This window comes from Mytilus trossulus, chromosome 5 (assembly GCF_036588685.1).
Source record: "Mytilus trossulus isolate FHL-02 chromosome 5, PNRI_Mtr1.1.1.hap1, whole genome shotgun sequence".
NCBI lineage: Eukaryota > Metazoa > Mollusca > Bivalvia > Mytilida > Mytilidae > Mytilus > Mytilus trossulus.
In genome coordinates this window covers 39,875,093-39,888,000 of record NC_086377.1, presented here as the reverse complement: position 1 = coordinate 39,888,000, position 12,908 = coordinate 39,875,093, and the positions used below count along the sequence as shown (strand labels likewise).

The 12,908-nt window shown below is 29.7% G+C and overlaps 1 protein-coding gene across 2 annotated transcripts in view; it reads left to right on the top strand.

Moving 5' to 3' along the window:
- Window positions 1-7,657, top strand: part of LOC134718839 (dymeclin-like) — a 30,776-nt gene extending 23,119 nt beyond the window's left edge. For both annotated transcript variants that reach the window (XM_063581628.1, XM_063581629.1), the window contains exons 13-16: window positions 478-595; window positions 3,808-3,990; window positions 5,594-5,707; window positions 6,616-7,657. In XM_063581628.1, the coding sequence (XP_063437698.1) occupies window positions 478-595; window positions 3,808-3,990; window positions 5,594-5,707; window positions 6,616-6,762 (562 nt within the window). In that variant the 3' untranslated portion in view covers window positions 6,763-7,657. The remainder of the gene's footprint in view (window positions 1-477; window positions 596-3,807; window positions 3,991-5,593; window positions 5,708-6,615) is intronic.
- The last annotated feature ends 5,251 nt before the right edge of the window (window positions 7,658-12,908 follow it).

Here is a 12,908-nt window from a genome sequence, read left to right as displayed (position 1 = left end):
AGACAACTTGTGATTATTTTCAAAAAGGAAAATCAAAATTAATTAAATGCATGTTGTTCTTGTATTTTTTTTTCTGCAAATATATAGTAGTCAAACCAACTTTAATAGGATTAAGCTTTTGAGTGCAGTCCCGTGTACTGTATTTATGCTGTTATCTCTCACAACTTTTTTATGCCTCTGCTGAAGCAGAGTGGGCATACTAAAATAATGCCCTCTACAAATTGAAAAAAACATTTCCATTTCCTTACTTTTGCCTCAACCAAATGCTATGGAACTTATACACAATGCTTCTTAATACAACACTAGAATATAGTATGAATCTACAGTAAAAGATGATAAAAATCCTTATATTTTTGAGTGTTTTAAAATTTGCCACAAGAAAATTCCCCCTAAAATATTATATATTTTTAAATAAATGTATGACTATTCTTGTACACACAATATGTTATATCCTTACTCATAATATTTCTGTTACAGTTTATTTGCCTTGTTGGGTAAAAAACACAATAAAGTGATTGACATGATCCGAGATGCAGCACTGGACGATACAGAGGAGCAAGGCAAGGATTCAGATGTGGAATCGGAACCAGATCATGTAAGCAATGTTTCAGAATAAAAAAAACAAATTTGACCAGGCTATGCAGAGTACTGTGAATTCATAAATAATTGCATGCATTTATTATTGAGATTTTGAAATTTTAAAATAAAATGTGAATTAATTTTTGCAATATTGAGAAAAATCCGTAAAATTTCAAAATAGAGTAGATTGTTGCAATTATGGCAGATTCCATATAACATAGTGAAACAAATCCCTTAAGCATGTTAGGCAAAAATCGTAAGCAATGAACTTCTGTTTTTGAATACGCGCTTTACTAATAAAGATAAAGACAATTTGACCAAAAGAATAATTATGAGCATCATCCTTTTTCAATAAACAAAGCCTTAAATGTTATGTTTCTGACATAAGATTTGACAGACTTTATTGTTTCTGACATAAGATTTGACAGACTTTATTGTTTCTGACATAAGATTTGACAGACTTTATTTTTCTGACATAAGATTTGACAGAATTTATTGTTTCTGACATAAGATTTGACAGACTTTATTGTTTCTGACATAAGATTTGAAAGACTTTATTTTTCTGACATAAGATTTGACAGACTTTATTGTTTCTGACATAAGATTTGACAGACTTTATTGTTTCTGACATAAGATTTGACAGACTTTATTGTTTCTGACATAAGATTTGAAAGACTTTATTTTTCTGACATAAGATTTGACAGACTTTATTTTTCTGACATAAGATTTGACAGACTTTATTGTTTCTGACATAAGATTTGAAAGACTTTATTGTTTCTGACATAAGATTTGACAGACTTTATTGTTTCTGACATAAGATTTGACAGACTTTATTGTTTCTGACATAAGATTTGACAGACTTTATTGTTTCTGACATAAGATTTGACAGACTTTTTTGTTTCTGACATAAGATTTGACAGACTTTATTGTTTCTGACATAAGATTTGAAAGACTTTATTTTTCTGACATAAGATTTGACAGACTTTATTGTTTCTGACATAAGATTTGACAGACTTTATTGTTTCTGACATAAGATTTGACAGACTTTATTGTTTCTGACATAAGATTTGACAGACTTTATTGTTTCTGACATAAGATTTGAAAGACTTTATTTTTCTGACATAAGATTTGACAGACTTTATTGTTTCTGACATAAGATTTGACAGACTTTATTGTTTCTGACATAAGATTTGACAGACTTTATTGTTTCTGACATAAGATTTGACAGACTTTATTGTTTCTGACATAAGATTTGACAGACTTTATTGTTTCTGACATAAGATTTGACAGACTTTATTGTTTCTGACATAAGATTTGAAAGACTTTATTTTTCTGACATAAGATTTGACAGACAAAATGAGTTTCTGACATAAGATTTTGACAAACTTGATTCTGACATAAGATTTTTCATACATAAGATATTTTGACAGACAATATATATTTGTTTTTTTTGACTGACATTGGAAATCAAATCCTAGTTTAAAGTCATTTTTAAAACTCCTGGAAAATACTGCAGCCTAACATCTAACAAGATTTCACCTCAGGTCAAATAACTGTTAGCACATTCAAATGTTTCTGACATAAGAAAACAAGTTTGACAGATCTTATGTAGGAAGCATATAAAATTTAATTATATTTAAACTATTGCTTGAATAAAGTTAAATGCAGGAATCAACATGTATTTTTTCTTATGCACAGCATGATTTACATTTTTAACTGGCATATATTGGAACCAACAATGATTTTGAAAGTTTTAACAGCCATGTTCCTGACAAAAGATATATTGACACACACTGAGCAAGATATTTGAAAGTGAAAAAAATATATATCACAGATGTTTTTGACTAAAAAAAGTAACAGATTTGACAACAGGGATGTTTGAATAACCAGACTACACTAGTAAATACCAGTATACAAGTGTCAACATAATGCATTGCGACACATAAACATTTTGTAAAAAATGGGAGTTAATTCTGTCAAAATTTTGGCATTTTTTCAACTTGTTTTAATAATTTCTACTTTAAAGGGAAAAAATCATTTATATTTTATAATTTCATCTAACATCACTATTCATCAAAACATTCACAGATTATCTTTCAAAAAACAGTGTTTATTATTTTTATTTATTTATTCATTTTGACAGACATTTCCATTTCTTACATAGAATCTGCCTTATCGCATTGTTTCGCCATAATAAAAACATAGAATAATTTCTGAATCTACATGAACAGTATGTGAATTATAAGTTCTCATATTTTTGAAAACAAGAAGATTTGGTATGATTGCCAATGCAAAAAAATTTCACCAGATACCAAATGATATAAAAATACTGTAAATTCAGAAATTATTGCAAGGTTTTTATTATTGCGAAAAATGCAACAGAGTTGTAAATGCAATAATGTAAACATGCATTTTAAAATGTTTCATATGGCATTAAACAGGATTTTTCTCAAGATCGTAATAATTAAAATCGCAATTAAATCTAAAATGACAAAATTGCAATAATAAATGCACGCAATAATTTCTGAATTTACAGTAAGCAACTAAAGGTTACTGTAGTTGTTGGTTAATGTTGATTTCCTTGTCATTTTCTTTTTCTTTTTGGTTACCATGTAACAAACAGGTTTAGGTCACTGTACAGTCTTCAACAATGTGTAAAACCAATACTGAACAGCCAACTATTAGTCAATGAAATGACACATGTAAACCAATTTGAAACTAATGCCTCGTTCACATGGACATTTAATTCGATTGAATTCGAATCAAATGCGAATTCGGCTAATTGTGTTCACACTCTCTTTTTTCTAATTTGAATTGGCTAATTCGAATTATCTAATTTCCATTTGAAATACACTTTTGTGAATGCGAAATTATAAGTTAATGTCATTTGGATAGTAAAGCGAATTTGACGCGCAATGTAATACAATTTAGAATTGACGTTAGGACTTTAAATGTTTCTAATGCGAATTAAACTAATTCGAATTAGTTCATGCGAATTGAATTCAAATTACGTGTGAACTCAGCATAACAGCCTGTGAAACTTACAGCCTGATTTATGTAAAGATGAATGAATGAAAAACAAACAGGATATACAGCAACTAACAAGAACCACTAAATTATAGGCTCCTGACTTTGGACAGGCATGTGTTTATTTGTTCGATTTGGTAACCATGTGGTTTTGTTTCACCTGGTAACCATGTGTTTTTATTACACACATTTCTCTTTCAGATGCAAGATCTTGCTGTGTTAGAAGAAGTGATTCGAATGGTTTTGGAGATTGTAAACAGTTGTTTAACAAACAATATACATCATAATCCTAACCTTGTATATACATTATTATATCAAAAAGACATTTTTTCTCAATTCAGAACACATCCAACATTTCAGGATTTAATACAAAATCTTGATACAGTAAGTATTAGTCATTTACAAGGGAGATAATACACTTTTTCTTTCATTTACAAGGGAGATAATACACTTTTTCTTTCATTTACAAGGGAGATAATAGACTATTTCTTTCATTTACAAGGGAGATAATACACTTTTTCTTTCATTTACAAGGGAGATAATAGACTATTTCTTTCATTATTATTTTTCATAAACATGCTTCTAGCTTATACTAAATTTAGTCCTGGTATCTATGATGAGTTTATTTACAAGGGAGATAATAGACCTTTTTCCTAGCATTTACAAGGGAGATAATTGACTTTTTTCATATTACAGACTTTTGATTTTGAAGTTTATAATGTATTGACAAGTTATCTTATAACATGAAATAAAATAAGAAAAATAAGTTTTGATTTTGCATAAGTCAAATATACGACAAGTAGCTTTTGACCTAGTAAATAAAAAAACCCATAGTAAACCTAACATAAAAACTACCTGCAATACGAAATTGTACGAAAAAGTAAGAAATTGAATCTTACACATAGCATTTAGCAGTAAAATTAGAATGAAGTAAAGCAGATTTTACCTATTTAAAAGTTAAGATATGGTAAATATGGTAAATATGTAAGTAAATAGATAACCATATAAAAATCAAATGAAAAGGTTACGAACTATATTATATATATGCTACAAGATCTTGAAATTTCAAAGAACAACATTTTTTTCAACATGCATAGATGAATACCTCCTCTGTTTTAGGACGTTCTGGAACTTGGTCAGGTTATTTGGGGGGACAAAGATTTTTCACATAATTCTTTTCCTCCAAGTCACACCTATTGTAAATTTTATTTTATTGCTTTCGATGCTCTGTCTTATTCCAAAATCAAAAGGTCCTATTGCAAAAAAGGTAACCTGTACAAAAAATTATATACTTCATAGTCAAAAGTTGTTAAGAAGAAAATAGTCTATTGCTTAGATTTATATAATAAAATTAAGAATGGAAATTTGGAATGTGTCAAAGAGACAATAACCAGACCATAGAACAGACAACAGCAGAAGTTAACCAATAGATCTTCAATGCAGCAAGAAACTCCTGCACCTAGAGGCATCCTTCAGCTGGACCCTAAACAAATATCTATACTATAAAATTGAGAATGGAAATGGGGAATGTATCAAAGAGACAACAACCCCACCATAGAAAAAAACAACAGCGGAAGGTCACCAACAGGTCTTAAATGTAAAGAGAAATTCCCGCACCTGGAGGTGTCCTTCAGCTGGCCCCTAAACAAATATATACTAGTTCAGTGATAATGAACGCCATACTAATTTCCAAATTGTACGCAAGAAACTAAAATAAAAATATCACTAGTATAGTGATAATAGACGTCATACTAAACTCCAAATTATACACAAGAAACTAAGTATACTGAATTAAAGTTTGCACTCCATTGAAGGAAATAAGTGAATTTCCCCCAAAAAAATTAGCATTACAACCGAAAAAGTTTGACATTACAAATGAAAAGTGTTTGTTTTTCAAATGTAACTTTTTCAAGCAGCAAACAATATGTCTATAAAATGGATGATTGTGTTTACATTTGCATATTGATTTTTTTGTGTGTATTTTTAGGTGCTGTGCTATTATTCAACCAAACTAGAACAACATGGATCAAATATGTCACCAAAGGAAGTGTTAGAAGTCATCATTGAATCTTCTAAAACATTTAGAAGGGATCGATTAAAAGTAAGAATATTTTCATGATAGATGAATTGATCAGAATTTTATTTTGATATGCATTTGTCTGGGAATTGGTTTAAATATTTCAGAAAAATATGTTAGGAAGAGGTTAATATTGACACCAGCCTGTGTTATCTAAGATATATTTTTCAAAACCTTAGAATTTTCACTATCACTATTTTACAAAAATTTCCTTTGATCTTACTGACTGATAATTTCCTTTCTCGGGAGTAGAGTGATACAAAAAATTATACCAGGAAACTAAGGGTGCATATTTGACCATTAATCAATGAAATTAACAACCTCGTCATAGATAAATAGCCATATACAGATTATCATTGATCATCTCAATTTAATTGCTTTTCTCACTTTTGCCATTTCAGCTCGACCAAGAAAATCAATCTCGTTGAGATGACAAAAGATAATCTATAATTAATGTTAGAACCAACTCAGTATTCTAGTCTTGAGTGCCTGAAGTTATGGATATTAAACCTAGGCAGGTCAAAGCAAAGAGTTTAATGTGGTGTAATTGCCAATGAAACTACCCTTCACAAGGCACAAAATGACACATCAATTAACAGCTATCACCGTACAGCTTTCCACAATGAGCAAAGCCCATTTCACAAGCCATGAAATTACAAATATCTGTTGAGTTTAAAGCATGGATAATATTTATATTTCATTACCGTATTCTGAAGTGCATAATCGAAACTTTTTACCCAAAATTTAAGTTCAGGGGATGCATATTACACAAAATGTTAATTTGCTTGATTCCTGAACATGCTGTTGGATGGTGAACAGCCAGCAATCATCATTGTCATTATTATCAGAATCTTTAGAATGTAAATTATTATTTAATAATAAGTATATCTATGAATTGTTGACAATTCTAATGAAAATATTTCTACTTTCAGAAATTCCCTGACCTGAAGTTTAAGTATGTAGAAGAAGACTCTCCTGAAGAATTCTTTATTCCCTATATCTGGTCGTTAGTGTACCATTCATCTAACATGTACTTTAATGCTGCCAGAATTGTACTGTTCTCGTTGTCAAGTTCCTGACAAACAATAACAAATGTTCATGAGGTTTTAAGTCTAAAAGTTCTCGGCTGCAAGCTAGAGATGAAGCAATGTGGTGAAAATTTACATATATTCCTGGATCTGCCGTTTTTATAGATATAGATTTCATAAAATATTCTGATATCTTTTAGCTGATTGTTAAGAAATAAGTCTAAAAGTTCTCGGCTGCAATCTAGAGATGAAGCAATGTGGGAAAAATTTACACGTATCCCAGGATCTGCCCTTTTTATAGATATAGATTTTTTTTAATTTCTGATACCTATTAGCTGGTTGGTCAAATGACATTGAAGATCAGAACTGCTTTCAATGTTGTTCAAGTAGTATTCCTTTATAAACTGAAAAATTGACATCAGATGGTTTTTTTATTTTGATAGAATTTTTTTTTAAATGATTTAGGTAGTTGCAGTTAAAATGTTTTGTTTGTTACAAGTGGGACTTAAGTTATTTTTAGTTAGGTTCAACTGTTTACTGATTTTTATAGGGGTTTTTAAGTTGATAGAAATCTATGCTTTCTCTTTCACTTCATAATTAACTAAATGTTCATTGACATCATAAACACACATATCTTCATAACCATTGTATTTTAAAGTCATCTTTTGGTTGTTATAACCAGCACAATGCATTTAGTTGGAATCATTTTGTTAATTTTTTTCGTATTTTTTCAATTTTTTTTATGTTGCTGCAAATGATAAAACATTGCTAAAATTGTAGTGTTCCTTTTCTTGAAAAGGAGCATTTCAGTGATGTTATTTATAGAGCTTGTAAATTAAGATAGTATCAATGTAAAGGTATTGTTCTTCTGAATAAACTCAATTTCATTTCATGATAGTAAAATCTTTGAATATTATTTCAATTTTATATATGGGTTCATATATTGTTTTTAGTCATTACTGAATTTGCATTGATATCAAGTTATATATTGATATCAAGTTATATATTGATATCAAGTTATAAACAATAGTCATGGTTTAAAACTCTGTTTATTCTTATATTTTGGCGTTGCATAGGGTTGTGCTGTTTTCTGACTGCTTATGATGTTTTATACTTAATCCATTGGAGATGAATTGATTGATATTTCAGTCTTTGAAATTGGGTTTTGTTTTAATTGTTAATAGTTTCAATATGTTTGAGACCTTAAATCTATATCTGTAAATTAAGAAATTTTTCTGTTTTTTATTTATAGTTTAACAATTGTCAAGATGTTGAAACTAGACATTTGTTAAAGTCTCGGTGATAAGGTCACATAAGCAAGGTAAATGGTTTATCTTCTTTTTTCATTACCAGATTGAAACATGCAATACAAACGCATCTGATAAGATAATTCTTATGCTCTTCAACTTCGTACTTTATTTGGCCTTGTAAACTTTTTTGGATTTGAGCGTCACTGATGAGTCTTTTGTAGACAAAATGCGCGTCTGGCGTATATACAAAATTTAGTCCTGGTATCTATGGTGAGTTTACTTACTAGATTTTAGTTATGAATTGAGCTATAAGACATGAAAATTGTTCAGAAAAGATTTTTTGTCCAGCTAGGAGCTAGTATAATAATGTGAATTTGGCTGATTTATGAAGGAGTTTGTGACACCTCTCCCAATTACACTATTTTATCCTAAGAGCTGTTTAATTAGCAATACTTGTTACAAAGGGAAATTACTTAAATAATTAACCTAACACTACAGGGAGATAACTCTCTAAAATCAGCTAAACGTTTTATTTACATTGTATTGTGAAAGGGATATTAAGCTTTTAATGATCAAAATGAGTGTTTGTCAAACTGCTATATAACCAGTGTAATTTTTCTGATAAAAGGGTTGTTTCAAAATTTAATTAAAAGTAAACGCTTTGTCAAAATTTTAAGAAAATTAAACAAGCCAAATTAATTTTAGGTCAAGTGTTGGGTACCACCTTAAGTAAGTTTTATTAAAAGTCTGCATATATATGTACACAATAACAAAGAAATCATTAGCTCTAATGAGCTCTTTAACTATATTACAGCTTTAGATGGGTATACAAAATTATTTATCTTATAATGATTAAGTGCTGAGTAATATTGTGGGTACTAACTTTTCAAAAGTGCTGTCTCTTGATACAAAAACATAATTATGGAACAATTAGTATGAATGGGTCAGATGTTTGTGTATTAATGGTAAATGTGCCATTTATAATTTCTATAGTAAATTGTTTACAAGATTTTATGTGATACACTGCTTAGTTTGTGATATAAATAACCATTAATATTGTCATTAAGAAATGATAAATTAAAGGAGTAATGGTGATAATTATAAAATAGATGAAAATGCAAATCAAAGCAACTAGATATATTAGCTGGAAATGAGATATTTCTTGTGGAGTGCTAATTTTAATACTTTTTTCTAAATAATTGAGAATTAAGATTCTTGTTGCAAGCAAAATGAATTTTTATTTATTATAAAAATATCCAGGAGATGTAAAGGATTTTAATTCTAATAGTTTGTGAAAAAAAAAGGTTTTCATTTAACACAAAATTCATATATACAATCGATATGAGTAACCTCTTAGGCACTCAGTGGGCTCATTTATGAAAATTTCTGGATCGGCCCCTGAATGGGCGTTCAAATATATATGTGAAGATTAGAAGTAAAAGATACCTCTTGGCTTCATAATAGTCCATTTGACAATTACCGATGGCGGTTTTACTAACTTTTCATGAAAAATTATTTATGATGTGTAAAGTATTAAGCTGAACAACAAATTAATGTAATTAAAAGATTTGAAAACCTTTAAGATTACTCACATTACGCACAGGTAATTTTTCTCTTTCTGCTAGCTCTCCATTGTAAATAAAAATTAATGTCCCTCATAAGGGAGACAACTTTTAAAAATAAGGATCTCTAAATACAGGGTCAATAACTGTAATTGGCAAATGGACTATTGCACACTAGTAGTTATACAAATATCATTATGGTCAATATATATATATATTGGTTAGTTATAGTCTTTATAAGTTTCATTGAGAGGTCATGTTATGAAGTCACTAAACTTTATTAAGATTTCAGCATAAGGAAAAGATATCTTTTAGCATATTTGTTATTGTATATAGTTGTAAATATGAGGTTTAATATATGTATATCTGTGGTTAAATATTTATTTGTTATAGACAGTATATAGATAAAAACAATGATTACAAATTGCAAAATGATGTTGTTTTTTTTTTCTCATTTTCCCCTTAATTTGAAATAATTTTTCTAAGAATTTATTCATAATATTAAATTTAGAGTTCTAGGTAATTATATGTACTATAAATTCAGAAATTTTTGCGCGCATTTATGTAGTGGTTTTGTCATTTTTGACTGAAATACGATTTTAATTTTTTTCGATATTGTTAAAAACCCTGTTTCATTCATATAAAATATGAGTAAATGAGAGTTTAAATTATTGATCATAATTCTGTCGCATTTTTCCCCAATAATAAAACACCCCAATAATTTCTGAATTTACAGTATATGTAACCTTTCTTGTTAAAGTTTTGTACTTATATCTTTAAGATCATACACAAAATACTTTCCTTGAATAACTATTCAATCTTCCAAAGAAAAAGTATAGATAATATATAAAACACATAATTGTAATAATGCCTTGTTTTAGATATTACCTTTTCTTTTTATTTGCATTGATACATAAAATTGATATGACTTCAACTAACAAAAGATGGATCGAGCTATTGTGTAAAGAGACCATTATGTCAGTATTTTCTATCTATTTTTTTACTATTCAGTCTGATGTTTAATTATATGGGTCATGGTTTGATATTTTCTTCTTCAAAATGAAAAATTAAACCAAACTCAGATATGCTTCAGATTTCCAGTTTGACACCAAAGCAACCAAGGCCAAATGACAACTTCCAACCTATACATAGTCAGTATTTAGTCTGAACCTTTATTATATATTTGTGAGAAAATTTTCAAAGAAAAAATATTGACTGCAAATTCTGAAATTAAGTGATGTTTTCTTACAGTAAAAATTGTGAAGTCAGACAATATAGGTTTTAATTATGACTTTTGATTCAGTATTTTGATACATCATGCCGGATATTGTAATTATTAGTCTCACATTTTTGTCATCGCTTAGGTCAATATTATTTTTTTAAAGATCATACATGGAAAAGATCTTTAAATTTAAAACCCTATCTGTTATTTTACAGATATATCTAGTAAATGATATCACGTTTTTTTCATGGTTATACTGATGTATATGCACCTGCAACTTTGTTTCACTGATTGTTATGCTGTACAAGATTTTTTTTTTTTTTTTTTTATCATTTATGCATTTTGGTCACACATCTGTGTCATTTCAAATCTGTTCTGCATTGGGTTGTTTTTCCATTTTCTTATAAGGTCTTTCCTGTTATGAATTATGTTATGCTTTGTTGTCAAATATTTTGTGTTTATTAAGATATTTCTTTATAAAAATGTGAAATAAAAAGTATAATTTATTTAAAGATGATCTTGTGTTTCATTTGATACAAAATGTTTGTCTACAAGTTTTTTCCTAATATTATACTTGAAGTTACGCTATTTTGACTTCTCACAGAAAGCTGGATATTGGGATAGTGATGCAGCTGTGGAGGGTGACAACGGAGTGTTAGCTGACTTCTAACAAGCTTAATATTTCAGAAGGTTGAATACCTGGATCCTTCATACTTTGTATATAAATGCCTTCTGATATGAAGTTTCCATCTGTCATTTGTAGATTGTACCTGACCATGTTTACATGGTTCAGTGACTACTTGAAAAAAAAAAGTTAAGATTTTTAGTGTTTTTAATTGTTCTCTTATTATGAGTAATAGGATAACTATATTTGGTATGTATGTACCTAGCAAGGTCCTTATACCTGTCAGACAGTTTTCACTTGACCTCAATAAAATTGAGAATGGAAATGGGGAATGTGTCAAAGAGACAACAACCAGACCAAATGAAAAAAACACAACAGCAGAAGGTCACCAACAGGTCTTCAATGTAGCGAGAAATTCCCGCACCCGGAGGCTTCCCTCAGCTGGCCCCTAAACAAATATATACTAGTTCAGTGATAATGAGCGCCATACTAATTTCCAAATTGTACACAAGAAACTAAAATTAAAATAATACAAGACTAACAAAGGCCAGAGGCTCCTACTTGGGACAGGCGCAAAAATGCGGCGGGGTTAAACATGTTTGTGAGATCTCAACCTTCCCCCTATACCTCTAACCAATGTAGAAAAATAAACGCAGAACAATACACACATTAAAAGTCAGTTCAAGAGAAGTCCGAGTCTGATGTCAGAAGATGTAACCAAAGAAAATAAACAAAATGACAATAATACATAAATAACAACAGACTACTAGCAGTTAACTGACATGCCAGCTCCAGACTTCAATTAAACTGACTGAAAGATTATGATTTCATCATATGAACATCAGACACAATCCTTCCCGTTAGGGGTTTAGTATCATACCATCATAACATATATGAGAAGAACATAACCCGTGTCACGCCAACAACTGTTTTTAAAGGCAGTGCTTTAAGGCCTGACTTTTAAGTCATGAGGTTCATCTTTTCATACTCAATCTTTGCTGGGGGTCTTTTGGCCAGAAATAGATCCGGAAATGTTCGAATTTCTCCTCTTCTTTTTATGGTATGATATGGTTTTTGTTTCTTTCATTTACATTGGGGACTAAAGAAACGATCAGTGTGTATTGTTCGTTTTGTAGAACTTGCTATTAGTGTGTATTTTGCATTATAAGCAGTCAACCTGACTACAAACTATCATTATTTGTATATTCCGTGAGGAAAGAGGTCGGGTCAATTTCAAGTGTTATCTGACATATAAAGATTCTTTAATTAGTTCAGACGTTGATATAACAATGAAAAGTCGACTGAACATGATTAATATTGCATCTTCTATAATTCAAAGCGGAATTCGGTTCATGAACGAGAAACCGTAAAGCGTTTTCATTTTCGGTATTAGTTATGTATGTTGTCTACTTATTATCCTGGTTCCCTGTACTACGTTCCGGGTATTAGCTATTTGATATATTTGATGTGTAACATTACAATCGGGTACCAGCCAATCTACGTGTGTATGTGTACATGATTTCCCGCCAAAATGACCG